General features: G+C 36.3%; 1 protein-coding gene across 1 annotated transcript in view; it reads left to right on the top strand.

Annotated features, from left to right (window-relative positions):
• Window positions 1-25,543, top strand: part of PTPRD (protein tyrosine phosphatase receptor type D) — a 339,878-nt gene that overhangs the window by 174,595 nt on the left and 139,740 nt on the right. Inside the window, 3 exon segments of the mRNA XM_030919181.1 lie at window positions 9,236-9,326; window positions 14,641-14,850; window positions 19,850-20,010. Coding sequence (XP_030775041.1) covers window positions 9,236-9,326; window positions 14,641-14,850; window positions 19,850-20,010 — 462 coding nt within the window.

Raw genomic sequence — 25,543 nt, 5'->3', positions numbered from 1 at the left:
AACATAAATATCAAGTTTTAGCCCAACTTGGGTGTTAGGGGAGGCCTCCTGAAGGTGATCATCTAATCTGAGTCTGATAGCGTAAGAAAGATATAAGAAAGGTGAAAAAGTTACAAATAATGAAAGAACAGGGAAGAGATAGACTGTAAATTCATTCCATTAAAAATCATGCATGTCTCTTCAAGAAAAGAGCAGTTGAGAGAGGAAAATAGGATAGTATATTCTTCAGCATTTACTATTAATTTAGTTTTCAATACTTTCTTTTATTTATATAAAAAATGACCTTTAAGAGGCTGTTCACCAAATTATCTTGATAAAATGTGTTAGCTGTTACTGGAAATTGGCACTTTTAGTCCATTGGTGGTAAACTTTAGTTTCATTTTCCAATTTCTGAAGGAGTTGCGAATATTGCAGAATGTCTTCTACCTTTGTCAGTTTTTTTTTTCTTTTTTAGCTTGTTCAATTTTTTTTTATTTTGTTTTATTTATGTACTTTCCCCTTCTATATTTGAAATGGGAGTCAGGAAAAAGGTATAAAACTTTGACATCACAGAAATGAGACCATTATGAAACAGAAAAAGAAAGCAAACCATTATGGACATTTTTTGTTTTCTAGAAATGAATTAAAGATTCTCAGAAATATATTACAGCCACTTTGGGGAAGAAATGAGTGAAAGACTAAACCAGGAAAGTACTTGAGTGGGAAAAGTATCAAAGAAATAGAAAATGAAAAGCAAATCTTTTAGTGAAAAGCCTTAGATGATTTCTATTTAGTGGAATTCTTAAAGGGATAATATTGTAAGGTTACCGTTCCTGTTTTCTGGATTGGTTAATGTAGCGCGGTCAGGTATTACAAGAAGCTCTGTGCCGGGCTGTGTCACTTGCAGTGGTTGGCAAATTTAGAAATTAGGAAAGGTTGTAGCTTTTTATTCAGTATTCTGTGAGAAAAATGTGAGGAAGAAACAGAACTCATTCCAGAACTGTGGGCAGGTTGGTAACTTTTATTTAGATGAAAGCTATCCAGAAAAATGCTTCCTATTTGTTTTCAAGCAAAGTGCAGTTTTGGTGATTGACACCTGTTTTGTTGACCAACAGAAACCGTGCTTTCATTTCTGGCCAAGTTAATCAGGAGGTCTTGGCCCCTACTCCTTAATTCCTCACCACCTAAAAACAAAAGTCTTTAATGATTTCTAGTTAATTTAATATCTCTTTACTTTCATACTTGGTTTTTATATTTTTTGTGTGCCAAATTAGGAGAGTTCCCTCACAGAAAGGCTAAATTTCTTTTGTAACAGCCTTAAGGATGCTGCAAATTCTGGTATCAGGAATTCTGTGGTGCTTAAACCTTCTATTTAAATAGATTTGGGGAACAGAATGCCAGTCAGATCTAGCAGTGCTGCTGTTGTTCAGAAGCAAGTTGTAATGACATAGGGAACTTCTGTGACTTAATAGACCAGAATTTTACCCTGGGTATTTAAAAAATGCACAACATAGATTATACTAAGAGAAAAAACTACCAGAAGGTACTCAGTGTAAACTAATTTTATAACAACCATTTTATGTTTATAAAAAGTGGAAATGAAGAATAAGGGTATTTTATGAAATTTTAAATTTCTTTGGTCTTACTAATTTGTTCTCAACTTTTTCTTTTATACAAGAAGATTTTTATGGAAGCATGGCTTACAGTGTTGCTTCATAAGATTTGTGTTCCACTATTAGCAGCTTAATGAAGAGTAATTAATCATGTGTTTGTGAGTTAAAGTAGTAAAGGCTTAAATTTGTATAGTACTTTGCAATTTACTGAGGATATTAGGTTTCATTTAAGACTCAAAAAAACCCTGTGAGGTCGGTATTCTTCCTCTAATTTACATATGGGTAAAATGAGGCCCAATGGTACTAAGTGTCCTGGCCAAGATCATACAGCTGATACTAGTAGTAGTTGATACGAACAGAGAGCAAACTAGGTGCTGTGCAAAGGACGTTACACACATTAACTGATGTAATCGTCGCAGGAAGGGTGCCCCTCATTTTATAGCCGAGGAACACACAATATAGACTGACTTGCCCCAGCCCACAACACAAAACCAGAGAGGGAAAGACTTGAATTCAGGCAGCCTGGCTCCAGAGCCCACATTCTGAACCACAGGCCCTGCCTCTGTGACCCTAAGTTTATTGGTCAAAATAGAACTTTTTTTTTTTTAGGTCAATTGATAACTGATTAAAACTCCAAAAGAAGTAGACATAAACAGGACTGCCCCAGAGAAAGCTTAGAACTAGGAGTGACCAGGCATATATGCTTGGGTACAGATCACGGAAGTGTGTGTTTAGTGTCATGAAGCAATAAAGTCAGTGGGTTACCATGAGAATTTAAGGAGAGGTAAAGCAGGAGGCTTATGCAAGGAATGACATTCATCATTAAACTCCTAGATGGATTTTTCACCTCCCAGTTAATTAACGTGTTTGAGAATGCGAATACAGACTAATACAAAAAGCCTGACTGAATTCGAAGTGGGACTGCCACAAAGACCAGAGCTTGCCTTCCCATATAATTATGGGGAACTGAGCCCCTTGATGATAACATGTTAAATGAAATTAGTAAAACTTTACTTAATATAATTAAAACTCTGAAGGTTAGATTTAACTTATCTAATTAAATCTAATAGACTGGGAAAACACAGCTTACTTTATAAGTAGTCAAGGGCTTTCCAGATATATTGATTCTGAAGTTATTTATTTTTCTATTACTTTAATAGTTAAAGTCTATGTTGAAAAGCTGTTTTGAGTCTAAACTCCAGGCTTGAGGCAGACAGGCAAAGCAGAATGTTGAGTTTAATTTTACCCAAAAATAAAGCTAGCTCCAAAAGCAATTTATTTCATTTTTTTTTTCATTTCAAGCAAGTTCTTTCAGCTCATATGATTTGGTTGATATGAATTTATAGGGCACATATTAGCTGCCCATTTCACTTCTCATATCTGAATCATCTTATCTTCCTTAATGTCCTGTGAGATTAGAACAGGGGTCACGAGTAGGCCAGTAAAGAAAAGAATGTTTGCAATAAGCAGTTATGTTTTCTAGAAACCCTATTTGGGCATGCCATTGCTGATTTGAAGAAAGGAGAAAAAGCTTGATGAGACTGAGAGTTGAAAATTCTGATGGAGAAGAACTGCCAAATATTTTTGACTGCCTGACTTAGGAGAGATGTTAATTCCTGAGAGCCACCTATTGTACCCACTTTCTTTGCAGTGGAAGAATAATTCCATGGTAAAATGGCAAAGTTAAGCAAATTTGGGGGGTATTATGTATATGTCTGCTTTAGTAACATGTTTATAAATATATAAATTTGTTGTATGAGAAAATTTATAGATTAAAAATTGTCCACAGAGACCATATCATGGGGGTAATTGGTGTAAATAAAAATCAGGGCAGATTTCACTTAGAAAATAATCAGTTAATAGATATTTAAGGAAAAGGAACAGTTAACTAGGTGGGAATGACAAAGTTCTAGGCAGGTGGAACAGAATGATCAATGGTTTAATGACAGAATGGACTAAGGCAAGGATCTTCAACCCCTGGGCCATGGACGAGTACCAGTTCCTAACCTTGACCAGTTCGGTGCCTGACCACACAGCAGGAGATAAGCAGTGGGGAGGGAGCATTACCACTGGAGCGAGCCCCGCCTCCTGTCAGATCAGTGGTGCCATTAGAATCTCTCAGGAACATGAACCCTATTGTGAACTGCACATATGAGGGATTTAGGTTGCTGGCTCCTTATAAGAATCTAATGCCTGATGATCTGAGGTAGTACAGTTTCATCTTGAAACCATCCCCCCAACCTCCGCCCTGTCCATGGAAAAATTTTCTTCCATAAAACCAGTCCGGCCGGGCGCGGTGGCTCAAGCCTGTAATCCCAGCACTTTGGGAGGCCGAGGCGGGTGGATCATGAGGTCAGGAGATCGAGACCCTCCTGGCTAACACAGTGAAACCCCGTCTCTACTAAAAATACAAAAAAAATAGCTGGGCGCAGTGGTGGGCGCCTGTAGTCCCAGCTACTCGGAGGCTGAGGCGGGAGAATGGCGGGAACCCGGGAGGCGGAGCTTGCAGTGAGCCGAGATCGCGCCACTGCACTCCAGCCTGGGCGACACGGCGAGACTCCGTCTCAAAAAAAAAAAAAAAAAAAAAACAGTCCTTGGTGCCAAAAAGATTAGGAACCGCTGGCCCAAGGTAAATGCAAGAAACTGAAAGCCTATCGAGCTATATATAGCTGAGAGGGCACAGTCAGAGGGATTCAGGCAATATCCTGCTGGCCTTCTGATACCTTTCAGGCTTTATCCTAAGAGAAATGAGGATCCATTGAAATGTTTTAAAAATGGGAAATGGCACAACAAATTTTGTACTGTGAATTGAAAATTTCAGAGACTGCACTAGAAGGGGCTAAAGTCAATAGAGAGAGTTGAGAGAGTAAGGTCACAGTCTGGGCATAAGACATGGAATGAGGCCAGAAGAGTGGCAGTAGAGATGGAGAGAAGCACATGCACTGGAGATAGGGTTTGGAAGTGATAGAACTTGGCAATAGATTGAGTATGACAGAGGAAGAGAATAAAGGCAGATTGTCAATGATAACACCTAGGTTTCTGGCTTGTGCGCTGAAATGGATTGTAATGCAATATTAGGGAGGATTTATTTTGCAAGGCATATTATTTTATTTTAACCACAGTAAATTTTGGGTGCTTTTGTACTCCAAATGGAGACATTAAGTTAAAGTCGGATAAACCAATGAAATTCAGAAGAACATTCTTGGCTAAAGATATGAATCTGGAAATCATTTGCATTTAGCTAAGAAATGATGCCCTGAGCTGGAATGAGATCTAGGATGAAAATAGGGTCTGGATAGAAGTTCTTGGCCAGAACCTTGAGGAATGTCACCATTGTGGCTGGGCCACAGATGATAAATTCTGCTACGTAAATAAGGTTAGTGTGGAAAGAGGTATATGTAGAAATAACAGAAGAATATCACAGAGAAAGGGCTCAGAATGTTTCATCAAGAGTGTTAACATCTTAAAAGGTTTGCTAAGAGGTCAAGAAGGACAGAAAAGTATCAAAAACTCCCCTTTTGATATAACACCCTGGAGATGACTGAGCACCCTGGCAATGGCAGTGAGGTGGAGTGAGGAGGCAGGCGCTAAAGCCTAGTCAGCTGGGAAGTGAGGCGAAAGGGAGGCAGTGGGAGCAGCAGGAACACACAGCTATTTGCAGAATTTTGGCAGTCAGGGGTGGGAGAGAGAGAGGTGACTAGAGTGGGATGTGGTTTGTTTTGTTCTCTGTATTGCACATATTTATACATGGTTGAAAGCTAAGGGATGGGATCAAATGAGGAAGGAGAAGTTGAGCTATATGAGAGAGAAGGAGTACAATGTATGGTAAACTTCCTAAGAAAGTGAGAAGAGGGAAAACAATTCAAGAGATAGTTAATGGCCTTCAAAAGTAGGGCCAGCCCTTCTACTTTACCAAAAGAAAAGTTATGGTTTGTTTACGGATCTAGATAGGCTTGTAGTTTGGTGACAGATGATGAGGGAATAATTGTCTGAATCTTTGCATTTTCTCTGTATATGAGAGATGAGGCCATCTTCTAATGGGGAGGTTTGAATGTCCAAGGTTTCAAAGTAGAGGAGAAAGTGAGAACGTTACTGTGGAAGATGGAAGGAGTAGGCAATTGGAGAAGTTATTGGGAAACTAGGTAGTGGTAAGATTGCCAGGCCGTGTTGAAGGCCTAACTGGGTTTGCTGATTCTCAATTTATGGCATTATTCTGCCCTGTGCTTTATTTCTCAAGTTGTGTTCAGCTCCCTGGATTCTGGCAGAGAGAATGGCGAGCATAGATTTCAGCTAAGGTAGGGTAGAGGAGACGGGCTTTGGAAAGGGAGAATTGAAGAATCTGAGAGCTTCAGTGGTACATGGGCCAGACCTATGAAGGCTGAAATCACCCAGGATGATGGCAGAGTTTGGAGAAAAAAAGAAGGCTGTGAACCCTGCAAAAGAATCTTCCCTGAGAGAAAGGAGATGCTGGGGGAGGTACTAGATGGCAAAACTCAGCCAGAGAAGATCATAATATAGTTGGACTGCATGAACTTCAAAAAAGAAGGAGTTTGTTACAACCAAAGCAAGAAGGTGGAAGAAAAATACCTGCAGGAAGCTATGAGAAGCCAGGAAAGAAATCCCAAACCCTGACTCTGAGGTTCATGGGTAGGGGAGGAGGGATAAATCCACAGCTGCCATATGAGAAGGCTGCAAAGGAAGCAGGACCCTCAGGGGAGAGACAAGTTGCAGGTAAAGTAAGGAAGTTGATGTTTACAAAGCCATAGTTGCAGAGAGCACAGTTGAAATGTGTGTATTTAGACTGAGGCGAAGCTTTGTATAATACAGAATTTCAAATTGCCACTACCCTATTTCTTTCAATGTGCAAGAGCTGCTTTGAAGCAAGCTTCACTTTGACTGCCCTAGATGAATGCTTTAGAGATCACTGGAGAAAAAAGGTTAGGGATATCTGGCCGTACCGTTAATTAATTGCTGTGAGGGAGGCTGTTCAATTCTTATCCCAGCCCCAAGTAAAATGAGTAGTTGGGGAGTGCTGCCGAAGAAAGAATGGATTTTTTTTCATGTACAAGAATGGCAAATCAAAGTATGAAAGCAGAAGAAAAAAATTAATGAAACTCATCAGCTTAACCTTGATTTACAGGATTCTGAAGGAGGACAATGGTAGCGCTCTGATAATGTGCAATATTGTTGCTTTATGTATAGAGCTCTTCTGACTTCGAGCAGTTGGTAGTGAAAAGCAAGAGGTTCCTTGACAAGTGTGTTTATCAAGCACATCTGCAGTGTGATTTTGTACGCTCAGTTGCAGCTCTGTCATTCTCCTCCATACTCATTTAACATGATGGACTTGTTTGGCAAATCCTTCAGGTGGTGGGAGGACAGGAAGAGGGGGAAGCTTACTCTGGATCATAAAATAAAAGATATTGGTCTCTGTCACACACTCCAACTCTGCCTTCTCCTCATCCTCCTTGATCATTATGATTATTTGTAGTAAAGAAAATGAATGGCTAGGTGGTGTAATCCTGTGTATCTGTTGATTAGTTGCTCAGGGCACCATGGAGAAAGGATTGTGGTGTAATTGTCTGGTTTGACTTGAATTCCCGATTAGGGGGAAAAGAAGTTTGACAAGTTCTTTAACCTGCAGCTCACGGAATTTCATAGAGTCTTACTGAACAAGATAGTTCAGATGCATCTCTCCAACCGTGATGTTCGTATTAGCCAGTAGCAGCTGGCATCTGTTTACTGCTATATACACACTGTGCTGAGCACATTCAGTGTATTTCCCCCCATATCACAGCCTGGTATTTTTTACTTACATATTTCAGAATATATAACTGAGATTTTGGGTCTAAGCCCAAGATCAACCCAAACTCTAAGCCAGACATATCTCCAAGTGCCATATTCTTCTCCAGAACGCTCTAGAGCAGTGCCGTCCAGGAAATATAATGAAAGCCACATGTAACATTTTAAGTTTTCTAGTAGCAATGGTGAAAAAATAAAAAGTGGGTGAAATTAATTTTAATAATTTACTTTATCTAACCTAATATATCCAGATTATTATTTTATCATGTCTTCATTATTTTAAAAATTATTACTGAGATACTTCACACTTTCTTTTAATGCTACGTCTTTGAAGTGCAATGTGTCTTTTACATTTGCAGAGGCTCTCAGTTTGGGCTAGTCACATTGGCAGTGCAGGGGCCAGTGGATACCATACCGGACAGCTCTGCTGTAGACCCTTAATGAAAACAGAGTTTTTAATCACAGAGAGTTTACTGAGTTTATTACAGGTTTTGCTTTGAGATGAGTAGAAAGAGGCCTTCCTGGCCTCTGTGGTCTCTGTGATTGGTCTCTGTGATTCAGTATGACACAGGGTTGGGAGTGTCCTTCCTCTTGTTTCTTTGTGCTGTGTGGGGGCCTCCTCTTTTAAAGGTATATGGGTATGTTTGGGTCCGTGTGTGTGTTCATTTTCACAGTAAATCTCCATGAAGTGTATGGAGTCCTTAGAAAATACTTTATGATACATAGAGTAAATAAGAGAAAGAAACAGACCGCTGCCACCATTAAGATAAATGTAGCTTTGTGTCCCATTACTATCTGTTTAATTTGGCGATGATTTAATCTCTACAGATCTGTCTTTTTTGCCTGTGACCAATCCTCGTAGCTTTATAGGCTATACCTAGGCTTTGTTGAAAGAATTTCTCTATAGGAGGACAAAACCAGATTATGCGTTTAATATAGTACCTGAGAAGTAGAAAGTGATTAATATGTTGTTATTATACAGTATATTCAAAGTCCTTGTATAGTTACTGCTAAAAATCAGTATGAGTAGAATCCCTAAACAGGAATATGAAAGCAGAGTGTATTCTATACTGAAGTGACGAAACAGCTTTACAAATAACCCATACCTATTTCTGGACGGGTGCCTTTATACATTCCTTAAATTTTAATTGACCGTTCTCAGTGTAAGGATTCAGTGACTTTTGTCTTTTCGTATAGATGTCATTATATTGATAGCTATTTCGAAGGCCCTTAAGTTGTGATTTTCTCCAATTTTCTGAGGTACTTACCTTGAGGTTTGAGGTTGATGGGTAGAAAAAGAAGGGAATTTTTAATGTCTTAATCTATGCAATTATACCTAATTTTTGTTACTTAAAAATTTTTAATTCAAATAAAGAAGCATTTTAGGTTTGTATAAACAACAGTACTAATCGGTGTTTATGTGAGCTAGGAGTAGAATTTTTCTTATACACCCCCCTTTTAAAAACATCTTCTTATAAATTAATGTCATAGAAAATATTTGGTTCAGCAGCTCATGGTGGTAGATTGCAATATTCCAGCCTTGTATGTGTCCAGCACCAGGGCCCTAACAAACTGTGCCTGCTCTGTTTATGATATCTAATAAAGAGCAGTCAACCATGATGATATTACCATACAAGATCATTGCAACCACACATAAACGTCTTCCCATGTTGTTTTTAAAATTGAACAAACAGGTGGTTATTTGTCATTGATGTAAAAAATGGACAAGTCACCCCATATCCATAATTTGCCTTCAGCCTCACTGTTCTGTGGAAGATGTAAGGGTATATCCACATTTTCCTCTTTTGAACTAACCTAACTTTTATGTATTCATTCTTGTGCAGAGGTTACTACATAATAATCGTGCCTTTGAAGAAATCTCGTGGGAAGTTTATCAAGCCATGGGAGAGTCCAGATGAAATGGAATTAGATGAGGTAACTATGTCATTGTTGGCTATGTCTTTCATTAGTTATTTAATTTGCTACATATCCACCCCCTCCCTTTGAGGCCTTTCAGGATCTAATCTGGATGCTGGCTTCTCCATACCTAGCTGGTTGGGTGGTTCAGTACTGTGGGCATGCTAACCCCTGGGGATCCCAACAAAGATCCTTTGGCTTTAATTAAAAAACATTAAGTTGCAATAAAGCTTACAACCTGTCTAATCTTTGTTGGCCTTAATATTTTGCCCCTTGCCCCTTGTAAAACATGATGCAGAGGTGTGGGAGGTGAAGTGAATTGTCAGCAAAGACTTAATCACCATTGATATAAATCCCAAGGTCCCCTTCATTAGTGCAACAGTTGCTGAGGCTGTTACAAACACCAAATTGCAATTTGCAGCAGAGTTCATCTGACCTACTATCTATGGTCTTGACCAGTTTCTCGCAGAATTCTGTTGATTACCAAGTGTTTGCCTTATTCTATATTCTGTAGGTTTTCAGAGTCAAAAATGCATTTAACAATAGAGAAAACAAAACAAATCACAAAATTGTGAGCAAAGCAACATATATAGAACAAGAAACAACAAATACTGAATATATAATGTGGATTTCCAAAATCTTGCAACAGCAGGTGCATTATAATTGGTACTCTTCTTGTATAAGGACATTTTTGAAAGGTAATGCATAACATGAAGAACAAGACATAATTATTACATACTTCTATTTAGATAAGAAAATATAATCCAGAAGTGTTGAGCTAGATGCCCAGAGGACCACAGCAAGTTAATGAGTAGAATTCACATTTTAAAATACGAAAGAGCCTTTGTTATTTTAACATGATGCTGTTTTCAATCAGTTCATAAGGCAAATAACCAGAATGCCCCCATTTGGAAAACATGAGATTTTAATTTATTGGGTTTATTTATAGCATAGACCACATCTTGTAGTACAACCTTTTATTTCTAGGTGCTTCTTCTGCCTCAAATTAGTACAAATAGAGCAAGGAAAAGAATAAATTCCCTACCTACATTACAGAGAGGTGATGTTTATTTCATATCTATGTCTGTACAAAGGAGACTGTGATCTGACCAAAAAGGTTGTTAGCTTTCTTTGGCAGACATATGTCATCTCTAGAAGTGGGATTTATGTTATCACTGGCTTCATTTATCTGAATTAAATTTGATCAAGTTCATATGAGGAGATGAGTTCAAGGTTAGGCCTATGCTTTTCTGTCACTAGTGATTAGATGATCATTGGGGCTGTGTAAAATGAGACATTATTTCAATAATGTCATCAAGTAATTTAGATATGTTATTAATTTAATTGTTTTGTGTTGATGGTAAAGGAACAAAATCATTATTCTGCGATATTAAGAAAATAGTAATCCTTTAACTGAAAATGCAGAATGATCAGCTGGTCTTTTCTAAGCATTTTGAAGCCAAACATGATTTTACTTGCAACTGACTAATCACTTAATCTTGATATATTCTTTACTATTTTAATTGGTTCGCAGCTGAATTACAGAAGTGTCATCATTCTGTTTAAGTTGGAATGGGATTTAAAATGCAAAGGCAACTTATAGAATCTATGAAGTGTTCTATCTATTAAAAAAAAGTTTTCAAGACTTTGAGAGCCAAGCCAAAATGACATCAGATACTTTTAAATAATAAGCTTTCCTTAGAAGTAAAGCCATTTGGTAGTAAGTAATAGAAAGTGATTCTCTTTTATGGCCACGTTTTAACCTCCAAAATGCACAGCAACACTAATGGATTAAAGTATAGGGCTATATGACTTTGAACTTTCTTGCAATTAAATTCTATGGGTCTCTGCTGCTGATTCCCATAACAAAGGGTCATTTTAATCATCCAAGTTGTGGTGCATTAATCTGTATAATAGTTTGATAAAGAACATTTTATTAATTCAAAATTTTGGGGTTGGGATGGGTTGTTTCCCACTTTTCTTACTGATATAATTGAGACCACATTGTAGAATTAATGGGGGAAGAAATAAGATATGCATTGACTGGAAAATGAAAATTATTTCTGATAAAGAAGTAAAGTCCTTGATATATCTTCTGGAATTACCTCAATAATCTTGTAACCATTGTGGAGGGGAACAAATGAAAGTAGGCTATGGCCTCACTTTATGCTTACTCATCCAGTTTTTGATCCCTACAGACAGTTTTTTGCTTTTTTTTTTTTTTCTACCATGGATAATAAAAGCATTGTAGTAATTTTATCTATAGCTTGGTACTGCCAGGTTTGACAAAGCAGTGTTCCTCTCTTAAATGTATTTGATCAAGTAATTTTTCAGAAAGGCCTATAATTCAAATTGTTGGAACCATATCATTGAATAGAATAGTGGCCTAAGGGAATTTCCACACATATGCCTCATATCTAGGCCCATAAAAAATTGAAAGAGGCTTTCCAAACAGTATTACTCTCAAAATTATCTTCTGAGTTCATTTATCCTTTGTTACGGGGATGCTCTCCACATGATAAATTTATAAACTGAAACTCCTATTGTCAAGGTCAAACTGGGCAGAGCAGACATTGATAGTCAAAATGAATTTGGAGCAGAATGACTCCCAAAATGTTAGTGATATTTAATTCAGAGCAGGTCATGTAATATATCATGAGTTTTTCATTGCATTGTACTTCAAAGGCTTGTCGTAAAATAATGTGGTCATTTGTGGTTGTAACTGTAACATGCTGGCTAACTTTGGTGTCATCCGAGCCCATTTGAACCATTTGACCTGTGACACAGGAAGCACCCTACAGAGATTAGAGCAACCTAAAGGGGCAGAGTGATGTTCCAGGTTTGACTTTAATGAATGACGGCACTGGATCTAAGAATACCCAAAAGCTCAAATATTTTATTCTGAATTACTTCCTATGAGTCTTCTAAAGAAATCCTAGCAGAAAGTGATTGTGGGAATGACAATGATATGTATGAATTATGACTATTAACTGCATCTGCAATATGAATAAAATCAAGGTAGGGTTTGATCAGTGAAGTAGAAGAGGGGACACAGTCACATAAACAACTGGTGATAAATGTTTTTGATTACCCAACTTCAAAAAGCTGTTCGGCACATCTGCAGTGCATTTTCCTTCTTAGTGTAATAGGCTACTATCCTTTACTACATATCAACAATAACCTGTGTAATGACACTTCAATTATAATATTGCATTAAATATTTGGCATTAGATTTTTTAATTAGCATATGAAAAGAATCAAGATAAAGGAAATAACACATTCATCTGTCTTGATGTAAGCAGATACATAAAAATTATATGTATAAATACACAGAGTTAGAACAATTTAGAGTATCAGAACTTAAACATTGTATTTCCTTATGACACTGTGTAATAATTAAGTAAATTAAATTATCGTTGAAAAAATCTCTAGCATGGAATTTCATTTTATTTCACTGAGTCTAATTATATATTGAGATTTTCTATTGTGCCCCAGTTTCTTCATTTATAAATTGAGGATTATAGTAGCCATGCTTATAGGGTTATTATGAGGAGTAAATTGGAGCTGATGCATGTTTAGGATCCCTAGAACAGTGTCTGGCACTCAGTAATTGCTTAATAAATGAAAACTATTATTGTTATAATTATCATTTTTATAAGTAAAGCTAAATTTGACAACAAGATTGAAAGACAGTGCTAACTTTCTAGCCTTGTGTTTTCACTGGCCAGTTGGTGCATGATTGATCAGCATAGCTGACTTTATTATGGGATGGTCCAAATTTGCTAATCGAGTGATGCCCAATCTACCGTGGTTTTCCTAAAACAGCTCACGTTTCATGTAATTTTAATTGCATCAGTAAACTCAAAGTAACAGAAAATTTTAGCACGTTATAAATTAAATATTATTGAAAAATAATGTCGACAAAAATTTTCCTATAACTGAAAGACCAGTTTTTAACATTTTTAGGATACAATTTTGAACCAGCTGAACACATTTACTACTCCCAGTATAGAAGGGACTGTAACGTACCATCAGATTCCTAACAAAAGGATTCAGTGTTTATCCTATAAACAGTCTGAAGCCATTTTATCACAGAAGCCTAGCCTTGATCATGCCAGGCTCTCATTCTACTAAGTAGAGATCACTACTTTGGTTTTCACTAGATCATTTCTGTTTACAAAAACAGGAATAGTAATTAGTTTTGCTGCGTTTCCGTATCTTAATTTTGTTTATCAAGGTGAAGACAGGGTTCATTCCTTTTTCCGGTTTGTCCTCAAATACGTAGACTTTTCTATTAATACATAGATATTAAAATAAATAAAATAAAAAATTATTTCTGAGAAACTGGCAAAAAGATTGCTGCTTACATCAACAGGCATCCCAGACTAATATAGATCTTTCCTTTGTTAAACCCTGTGAAATACCAGTTTTAATTTATGTCAAGGTAACTTTGAAATCAGTGTTCATAACCACTGTTAGTATGATTTTCTTGTAATAAAGGAGTCAATGAAAAACAATAGATTATCCAAAAATAAATTCTACCTCTTTTCTTTAGAAATACATGAAGGATCTGTATATACATGTGCATGTGTGTTTTCTTCAAGGTAGTACTAAAATTAATTTTCATCTACCTTGCCTATATTATCTGGCAAGATATACATACTCCCAAGAGAGGTCGATTCTAGAAAAAGTTGACTCCATGATAAAGTATAAGGAAGTGCACCCCAGTTGCCTACCCAGGGAGCTAAGTCAAGCCAGAAATTGGTAAATGAGTAACAATGTCTATTTAATATGTGTATATTGAAAATTGTTTGTTGGATTCTGCTTCTGCTGATTTGAGGGAATTTGTATCGTATGAATTATCTAATTACTAAAAACAATCTAAAATGGCACTAACCTCTTCTAAAATGCGGCTATATTTAAAGATTTAGATGTCTTTGTCTGAGGTTACTACTTGTTTAATAAATCTCCTGCAAGGCAAGGCTTTTATGAATCAAGCTGACTTTTTTCCTTAGACAAGTTATGATGCACTATTGTCCTTTGAGAGAATTTCATTAGTGTAGGAAATGAAATGAGCTACAGTAAAGGATCTAATTGCCCTGTGTTTATAGCCTAGACCTTGTAATAGCAGTCCAGTATCTTACCTTAACAGGAAGAGAAGCATTTGAAATATTGAGAGAACTGAGATTTAGTGACGCTGACGTGCTATATGAAATGTGAACAAATTGCATTTGGGTTGTTCCCAGCGCTGAATTAATTTCTCTCATTAAATTATCAATAAGTTGGGTTATTATTTACAGTTCTTTTTCTGTTTCCCCCTTTTTTCCTTAAGCTGCTTAAGGAGATATCTAGGAAGCGCAGAAGCATCCGTTATGGGAGAGAAGTTGAATTAAAGCCATATATTGCCGCTCACTTTGATGTCCTTCCCACTGAGTTCACCCTGGGGGATGACAAGCATTATGGTGGATTTACAAACAAGCAACTCCAAAGTGGTCAAGAATATGTCTTCTTTGTGTTAGCAGTAATGGAACATGCAGAGTCTGTAAGTTAATTATGATGGCATCTCTTTCCTGTGGTATGCTTATACATTTTCACTGGAATGTGGTTATTTAGGGATTTGTAGGTATATCCATCCTCTATTTCTCATGAACTGTTATTAACTTAAGTGTAATAACAGGCCGCCGACTCTTTGGACATTGCTGAATATACTCCTCAAGACTGAATTACAAATGAGACTGTGTCTCTGATGAAGGAAATTTACATGGCCCTCTACTTTGTGAAGTTCCAGATCAATAGGACATGGTTCCTGATACCTTTTGATGTAACACAAATATTATGGTGTTAGAACCAGCATTGTTCACAATCTCCTTCCCTCATCCTTTCAAAATGACTGCTGTCAAGAAAAGGAGACTGCTCTCATCTTGCATAATACCTGATTGACATTAGCCCCTGTGATTGCAATGGGAACTCACAAGCTCAGCCATTCAACATGGCATATTTCTAAAAATATTGGCTTTGGGGGTGATTGTATGTATTCTCCTGCATTTGCCAAGTGAGACTACCGTGCCTATACCCAGATTCATGAGGAAGGTCTATCTAGAAAGAGGCAAATACAACAGCTTCTTTAATTCTAGAAATTTATGAGTGACTTTATCAGTGAACAGCTGAGAAAGTTATAAAATAATTTAATAAAAGAGAGAATTCGTAAGGTATTCTAAATAATGAGTTTTCTTCTGTTATGTAATCCATCTTGCTTATATGTCATTTTATGTTTCAGTTGCTTTGAATATTTAAAAAAAAAGGGGGGGGGAGATATTGTACATAGGAAGGGGGTGAATTTTGAAGTGGCAGGTCACATGAACATGTAATATACATATTCTAAACTTCATTTATCTAATCGGCATCTATATATGACAGGTGTGATAACTCTGAGCCAGTCATTTCCCGAATAGAAGCAGCTCATGATGTATCAAAGATTTCTCCACATCAGGTGTTAGGGTATACAGTGGGGCCTCTCTCCGAGTGACTGAAAGAATTATCCCGTGGAAAATCAAAACACAAAGCCAGCCTCTCTGCCTGGTTTACCTTTGTGCTCAGAATGTCATTTGAAAACAAAGTGATGGCCTTCCTGGAATTTTAATGTACAGATATGCTTTCTCTTTCTAGTTGAAGGTTTTAAGGCAGAACATCAAGGGAATGAAATGTTAAGAAATCATCTTTTTCTTTTATTCAAAAATGACTTTTAAATATTTGAGAGGAATTTTCTTTTAATAGCTCTAGGAATGTTTCAAAAAGCACGCTTAGAGCATTGAGGTAGATCAGAGAATCTAGCAAAGGAGAGGAATCTCATTCGATCCTGCAGACTGAACCACTGAACTACATACTCTGGTTTCTGATGTCTTCCGCTAGTGTCTAAATATGTCACAACTGATGAAGAGTCTGCCCCTTTCTTTAGTATGTCATCTGCTTATTAATTATAGAATTAAGAGTTTTTTTACATGTGTTAATGAAGTTGCCCCTTTATTCTATCATCTTTCTCAACATTGCTTCCAAATATATATGATATGTATTTCCTTTATATATCATAAATATTTTCAGGCCTGGAAGAGACTTGTATCCAGCTAGAGTTGTTTTGTAGTAATAAAGCCTTTGTGTAAGCCTCAAATTTCCATAACAGATTATAACAATGTTCCAAGGGTAGACTGGTAATTTGCAAAGAGAAAACGCTTTTCCCTCCCTCTCAAAGACACAAGCTATCCCCTAATCCATTGTCTCACATTAAGAATGTCAGATTACTGGTTTGGAATGATCCAAAATTTAATCTCTTACTCCCACACATAAGAAATTATATTTTTCATGAGGCTGGTATCATTTTATGACTTCATTTTCTTTTTATTTTCATACATCTCTGTTTCTTGAATGGGTTGGAAATCTATGTTCTTTGGGAAAACCTGTGCTTAGACTTCCATCTCAATGGACCATGATTATTATCTTAAAGGTTCTTGGTAAAGAATTTCAAATCGAACAGTTTTGCCTAGTTCTGTCTACCAAACTATTTTAGCATCACCTACAAAATGGAGTGGGTATCGTATAAACCAAAACAATGATATAAAGAATCATGTTCCTTAAATACATAGTTCTTTGCCAAGTCCTTTGTGTCAATCCTTATACCATATACATCTTTTTTTTTTTTTTTTTTTTTTTTTTTTTTTTTTTTTTTTTGCCACCTCTGAGAGGCTGGGACATACGTACTGGGTTCCCATCTTCCTTTAATGCATTAGAAAATCTGAAAATCTAGTCAGTCTTTTTCCTGGGCACAATGACGAAAATGAGAAAGAAGAGTAGTATACAAGCATTCAGTGGGACATGTGTTCTCCTGCTTGATGGCCGAGCTCATTGTACTTAAATTCAGAATAGATGCCATAAACTAAATTTTTTACAGATGCGGGTTAAAACATTTAAATATATGTACTGATCATGAAAAATGAGCATATATACTGATGTCTTGACAGTTTCAGCCATTTGAAAAGATGAACATTTTTTGTCTTATTCAGCCAAGATTTGCTGAGAACCCACTAAGTACGAGGTTCGGTGCTAGCTGCTTTAAGCATATAAATACAAATAATATATAAATCCCTGCCTTCTAGGAGTTTGTAGTTTCACCAAAGAAAATGAAGTACATATACAAATAGAAAGCCAAAATAGAGTTTGGTGAGTGCCATTAAAAACAAAAAAAACAAAAAACAAAAAAAAAAAAAAACAAGGACTAAATAAAAATTTAGCTGTATTATTTGTACCTTTTTTTTTTTAAGAGGGGAATGACCGATCACTGCCAGTCAGTTAAAAAGGGGTGGTTTCACTGGAGGCAGTATTCAAGTGGGGGCCTAGAGAGTTGTTCAATTTCAGGAGCTAAATGTTGTGGAACTTGTGAGGGAGTTGAGGAGCAAGAATAGAGCATTTAGGGAGTAGTAGCAAGAAGCCCACTGTGATGGAATGTGTTGTGTGTTGTGAGCAAGTTTAAAGTAAAATTGTGGATGCCCTTGAGAATCGTGCTAAGTTATCTATGTTTTATTTGGCAATCACAAGAGAGCCTCTTGAAGGCTTTATAGTTGCAGTTTAGGATGATACCTCTAGCAGCAGTGGAGACTATTAGAGGAAGGAAGAAATTTGGTATGGTTAGGAGCACATAAGTAAGGTCCTAAAGAAAAGTGGCACTCATGAGACTGGAAGGAGAGCAGATGGACCTAGGGGTCACTGATAAGCTAAAATCAGTGTTTCCAGTCTATTCCTGTTTCTATAAGGTAAAATCAGTGTTTCCAGTCTATTCCTGTTTCTATAAGGTAAAATCAGTATTCATTCCTAGATACTGAGAGGATGAGAGAATTTGGGAAGTCAGGAGGAAGGGAAGGAGTATCTGGAAAAAATTAAGAAATTCATACTTAATTTGAACATATATGTAGGGGGTCTCTAGAAATGATTGGAAATGAAGATCTGGGATTTCATAGAGTATCTGAGTTTAGGAACATTAATGAAGAGACATATTCTGCATGGAAGTTGAGAGTTAAAGCTTGGGCTGACCTTACCAGATAAGAGAGGACAAGAGATGCTAGTAGAGAATAGAACTTAAGAACTTGGGTTCAGGGCCAGCCACAGTGGCTCACACCTATACTCTCAGAACTTTGGGAGGCCGAGGCTGGAGGATTGTTTGAGACCAGGAGTTCGAGACCAGCCTGGGAAACATGGTGAGACCCCATCTCTATAATTTTTTTTTTTTTTTTTTTTAAAGAATGTTGGTCTATAGGATGGAGTCAGAAGCAGTTAACTCAGCAGGGCATGAGCAGTTGAAAAGATGAGGACAGGACTGGTTTAAAACAAAATTAAGAGAGCCAGAGATAAAAATTTTAAAGAAGGGCTTGATCCACTGTGGCAAATCTGGAAAAGTTGTCTGGAAAGGTAAAGAGTAAATAAAGGCAATTAGATTTGGCAAATGAAAAAAAAAAAAAAAAAAATAGGACCAGTGGTGTTGTTGGAGTGAGAAGAGATGAGGAGTGAGTAGTAGAAGCAGAGCAGTTAGTGGATGTGGATTGGTTTCTGTTGGATTGGAAAGTAGAAGATAGGGACTTGAAGGGGGCAGGTAGAGTCAAGATGTTTTCCTAATACAGGCTAAAATAGGACAGAACTAAATGGGATAGGATATCATCGAAATAAAAATCATCGATATTTAGTCCATTTCTTCTCCAAGTAACTGTATTTTTGAAAAGTATATTATCAATTGTCTGTTGAGAACAGACATACCAGTCTCTGAGCAATAACTGTAATAAAACTAAATGAGAACTGCTAAATTCTTTTAAGTTCTAAAAATTCTATATTTTATGAAGCCATATCATCAATTCTGTATATCTCGCATCTGTAATTTGAACTATGGAATTCCCTTTTGAAATTGTAGACTTTATTTGTTCATTGTTTGGCTTCCATTTCCTAACTAATATGCAGTAGTATTAAGTAGTACCAAGCACTAAGAAGCACAGTAGTACTAACGACTACGGACATTCACATTTAGTTAAATACTGACTTATTTTTGAATGTAAATATATACTTCAGTCTCCTTAACTGTATGATAATGCCTTGCGGGCTGGAACTCTAATTTTTCTCTTGATTTTCACATAGCATCTAACACTTTGGCCCAATGTAAATGTTCAGTAAACATTTTGCAACTGATTAATTACTGGTACTTTACGCTTCATAGGATCATTTAATATGCCATAGAGAGCCCAATGAAAAAGTGTCTATGAAGTAATTTGTACTATCAAAATTATTTCATTATAAAGTATTTCACTCTATAAGGACATTTGTATTTATAAAACCTCTTCCTTCCTTTCTTTTCTTTATTCTCCTCTCCCCTCCCCTCTATTTTGCTAATGTTGCCTCACACACTTTTCATTAAATTCACTATTTCCTCGATTTTTTGCTTCTTCTGATGTTAAAGGTACTCTGTAGAAAGTCATTATTTTATCACTGAAATAGACTCTGCTTTTCCTCAGAAGATGTATGCAACCAGCCCTTACTCCGACCCCGTGGTGTCAATGGATCTGGATCCACAGCCAATCACGGATGAAGAAGAAGGCTTGATCTGGGTTGTAGGCCCTGTCCTTGCAGTGGTCTTTATCATCTGCATTGTCATTGCTATTCTTCTTTATAAAAGGTAGGTTTACCCGATATTTCTGTTGCAATTTTGGAGGCTGCCTTATTTTTGAAGACTTGATTATTGTTCTGTGGTCCTTTGGTGGTTGATTTTAGTAGAAATACTTCAGTGCCATTTCAATTATTTTTGGAAAAGTGTTTACATTACAGTAAGATCAAAATGTAAAGACTGTACTATTTGGAATCTTACTCAGTTTTGGTATAGACTTCTGTTGTCCAACATGGATCTATTCCGGCCTCCAATCTTCTGAGCTGCTTTATGCAGATAAACACTTTTCATAACAATTGAGGCATTAGTGCATTCACAAGTAAGTAAGTCCATGCAAGCTTTCATTTGATTGTTTTAGATAATTAATTGCTCGATTTCAACGTGTTTTTTGAAACACTATCGTGATTTTGCAATTTGTACATATCATAAATCTAATTTGCACAAGCGTTGAGATAGCTCCCTGTGGCTATTTCTCAAAATTTGGCAAAAGCACATGAAAATTAAGGATTAAGGAAGGGAAACAAAAAGAGAGGGATGGAGAATGAATCGTCTCCTAATTTTTCTTCTAACTCTTATTCCACATCTTCACTGGTGAATTCGTGTATGTGTCCGAAAAGGGATGCCAAGGTACCATATTCCTTTTTTAAAAAATATAATCTGAGTCTTACTATGCCCATATGTTGATTTGAGTAGTGTCTTTGACTGCAGTTAGAATGCAAATCTATATCTACCCACATTTTTCTGATATGCCACTCTTTTTCAATTTTATTTCTACCTCTAACATCTAATCTCTAATAAGATTTTTTCCCCTAGGTCACTGGCCGGTCAGTTAGAGAACATTAGTAATTGTTCTTATAAATTCTTTCTGTCTTAAGATTATAATTATAATATAAATATGAACTTATAAAAAGTAGCATATAATATCCTTTCTTAAACATTTAAAATGACTAAATTCAAAATTACTTTCCTTTATATAGATTTTTACTTTTTTCCATTCCAAATTGTATTTTCATAAAACTTTAATCCATGTTCTCATTTTCCTTGTGGCGTGTTATATTTTGAAATGCTACTGTGAAGGTGATCTCATCCCTCTACTACAAGATAGCTTCTCTCTCCCTGTCCCTGTAACCTTGGCCTTCAAAATCTAAAAAGAGTATCTTCATTTTGATTCTTGCTTACATGCTTAATCTGATAATCTCATTTCCATTCACTCTTTTTCCTACCCATCTAGCTCCCTTTTGGGGGTTTATATTAATTATTTTCACCCTCACTCCCTTGCTCTTCTGTCCCTGGAATAGAGTTTTAACCCCATAACCTCTTATCTTGACTCTTAAAAAAAGAAACTCCTTCAGAACACTTCTCCTTTGAAAAACTTGTTTTTAAAAGGCTCCATTTCATTTTATTCCAGCATTAAGAGAGGGTTGAGAAAATAAAGGACAAATGAAAGAAGTTCATAACCATAACCCATTAAATTGCCTATCCTATTTTAGAGTTATAAAGAATGAAAGAAATATCCATCATTATTTTTTTTTTTGCGAACACTGCCATCATTCAATTATCCATGCTGTAAAATAGCCGAAAAAGCAAGTGATTGAAAGCCAAAATCTCCTCTCATTTGATGATTTGAATCTTCCATTCCAATCTGTATCTATAAGCATATATCTTAAGGAACTCGTTGCATTTTATCACCTCTCTCCATGTAAGAGATAAGGGCAGGAAGCATGAGGTACCCACCTGCCCCATGAGTAATCACAGACTCTGTTTGAGTCCAAGCAGGAACTGGTGCCCTTTGCTGTCTGTACGCTGCGCTTTTTTCCGGAAGAGAATTCAGTAATAAAAAGCAGTAGTATAAATCTAATTGTTTTCTGGGAAATATTTATTTAGGTGGTCACATACTACTATGGGAGTCGGGTCAAAAAACAAGTGCTTGTTGACAGGTGTATTTCTAGACCATATCACATGACATTTTGTGATTATTTGAAATGGGAAAAATTAATGCCTTATTTTTTAAGTTATGTTTTATTTGGATATACATAGCTATCATTAAGTCATACAGTAACAGATGTATATGGTATTTGTGAATCAGTTATGTAAATTTGACGAAATATGATTGTAGCCCTAATAATTTTTAAAAGATAATTATTTTCTTTCTTCATCTGCAAGTGACAAAAACTCACTTATTATTTTTCCTAATCCCACAAAAAGAAGTATCGTATTTAAAGGTTTTATGACTCTATTAAAATGGAGTAGCATTTTAGTGTGGGCCTATGTAAGCATCGTCTAATGCAATTGTTGGGAAATGCACACATCCTCGAATGCTAAGTATATTTAGCTAACCATCTGAAGGCCCATGAAGCGTTTCTGAAATAGAAATGCTTGCTTCAGCAGTAAAGAACATTCCTGACTTGAAATTCAAGTAGACCCAACAATGTCCTTCTTGATTATCATGAGGCAGTTCAAAAGGAAATCTTCTGTACCCAATGAATGGTGTCTTTTATAGCTTGGATCCTGAGCAAAGTTAATTACGTAATAAATACTCCATTCCCTCTTTTTAGGTGCCTTTCAGTTTATATACAGGTCATTGGTAATGACTCAGAATTGAAAGAATCATTATTATTATTATTGTCAGAATATTTTACTTCCCATATGCAAATAATGCTTTGAGGAGAGAATGAGAATAAAATGTTGTTAACTCACATTATATTGATCATCCACTTTATCATGTATCTCTGCTTCTAAGATGCTTGCATTAGCAATAGGTCTGTAACTACAGATAGTTTTATCATATAAAGAAGTATATTTTACCCAGCTATCTGAGGAGACTTTGAGACTTATTCCTAATAGATCTATTCATGTGGAAATGGCACACTCTTTGATCTGGCATTCTGTTCATTTAACTTTTGTTTTTAATCTAGTAATCTGTACACCTATACTACATTGATCATCAGTAACAAACAATATCACCAGGGCTTTGTAAGATCCCCAAAATACCCTCTGAATCATCAGAAAATTAAAATATATTTGATGTATCTTTAATGTTATAAATTTTATTGTACTGTAATTTTTAAAAAATATGATACGGGCCATGGCTTAAAGTACACATTACAGAGATAAGGTAGTAGCAATGTTCGGACCAGTACTGGACTGAAGAGCCAGGAAACCTGAGTCCAAGTCCCAGTTCTGTGACTAGCTGGTTGCATGGGGTAGAAATTCATGGCAACACTCTGAACCTAGCCTTCATTACAAAGTTAGTGGGTGGACCAGATAATTAGACCTTTTTAATCATAATGTTCTATAATCTGAAAATATTAAATACAAGGTAATAGTATTGGTACTGCATGTCCATCTACTCTGACAAAAAATCCACAAGGCAATTGAAAGTTCGTATTCTGTATATCTGTTACATATGTAAGGCTTTTCAAACTTTTTTCCAGAACTGTCCAAGAATTATTTATATAGAAAATAAACATTTTAAAATAAACTGTTAACCTTACCTCTGTGGAAAAGCATTTCAAGATGGATGAAAAGTGTTTATTACATACTATGGAATCAAAGAAAGTGTAGATCAGGTGGTCCTAGAAGTCTGAGATACACTTTAGGCAAAATTAACATCCTTGAATGGTAATAATCTAGCCTGCTTGCACACTGTTTTTTCGTCCCCATCTCAGGATGTGCAAACCATGAGCTAGATGAGACTAAAATACAGGCTTCAGTTTTTCCAGCCTTTTCCAGCTCCAACACTGGCTGTCTGCAAGCTTTGTGTCTTTAGTCTTCTCTTTCTGTATCAACCCTCCATACTATTCCAAGCCCTCATCAAAGAAAGAAATGCAGTCCAGAATATTTTGAGATGCTATGAAGAAATATGTGGCCACACCCAACCATACCGGAAGCTGCTGGTTGACTCTGCTTTCTGGCTTCTGAGTAGGCCCTCCCTAGGTTAGGAATGCCTTTCCTATCACTCCCCTGCCACTCCTTTTGGCTTGGATAACTCCAACTCCTCTTTTGGAAGTAAGCTAGGATGCTACCTACTAAATCAAGGCTTTCTGGGTGCTTACCTCATCTTCTATCCTCTCTTCTCCTCCCCTCTCTAGCAGTTCGGGCTACCTTAAGATCGCTTTTCCTAGGCTCTTAAAGTACTTTCTACTTGTCTATTACAGAACCTACTCCATTACTGTCAATTCCCCTTTTCTTGGCACTCTGCCTCCAGTAAACTGCAGGTCAAAGACTCTGTCTTATTCATTATTGTGTTCCTACTGCCTAGTAGAGTGCCTGGCACACAAAAATATTGAATAATTAAATGTATACAAGTCAAACAGTATTAAACAAACTCAATTCCTTCTATGTGTTGACTCCATCACTCAATATCACCTTTATTTTGGCTGGCAAGAGTTGCAATAAAATCCTTGGCCTGTAATTTAAATTTACCAATTGTGAAAGCTTTCAAACTTAGATATTTGTACCACATATGTACCCAGGTGTATGGTGAGGCTGACCTTTATCTAGAACTATGCATTTGTGCATATGAATACTCAAGCAGCCTTTTAATCCACAGAACTGATAATTCACTAGGTGGTTTTCCATCCTGAGGCATAGATTTTTCTACAGCTGATTCCCTGATAAAGTCATTGATCTAAAAAAGTGAGCAAATGGGAAATATTTATGTAGAATTTTTTTTAACCTGGCACACTAAGTAAATCACTTTAAAATTAAGAAAAAGAAGAATTAACCAATGTGTTTGATATCATTTTCATCATTTACTTTGTATGTGTGTGTTTGTGCAATTTAAATGTGGATGTTTTATTTTTGAAAAGAGATGGATTGAATTGTCTCACAGGGCCAGATATTCCAGCCACTTGGGTATATATTTCATTGCATCAAGAAGAACTTAGTACCTTTATTTTGCAATTGGGAACTCACTGAAAACTTTGCAATTTGCCTCAAAGTGAAGATTTTTAGATTAATTGTTTTCAGGAAAAGGTTATATGCTGCAGAAATAATATGGTTATTTAAACAATCAACATAATATCACAGGTGAAAAGACCTATAAGCATGAACTAGTTGTGTTCACAGACAGCACCACAGACTAGGAAAATACATATTCTGTCAATGGCTGGTAATAAAATGTTTTTCTGGATAAGCCCAACCGTATAAATGGGCCATGCTCTGTAGATTTCTAATGATGAGTATTATATTTTCCTAAACTGAAGATGCGGTTAATCCTTCATTGGAAAAAAGATGTGGCAAGAGGTATTTGAAGAAATAATTTCTGCCACCTTATTACCTTTTGGTATATTATTCAATTGTGCAAATTTTTGTTCAATACAGTTTGCAGATATTTAATATGAAAGGAATGACATACCTCAATTGAAGGCTTTTTATTTTAAATGAATGAATTTCTTTTGTGGAATGATGCTGTATTCCCATTGAATACATTAGTAGTTTTCTCATAGCATGTTTTTTAAAAATCAGATTATCTCTCCACTATCAAACACTTCCTGGGATATAATTAATTGTGGCATTATTTTATAGGTGATGGATAAAAGTG

The sequence above is a fragment of the Rhinopithecus roxellana genome, chromosome 16, assembly GCF_007565055.1.
Source record: "Rhinopithecus roxellana isolate Shanxi Qingling chromosome 16, ASM756505v1, whole genome shotgun sequence".
NCBI lineage: Eukaryota > Metazoa > Chordata > Mammalia > Primates > Cercopithecidae > Rhinopithecus > Rhinopithecus roxellana.
Note: the sequence above shows the minus strand (reverse complement) of the source record. Positions and strands in the feature narration are given on the sequence as shown.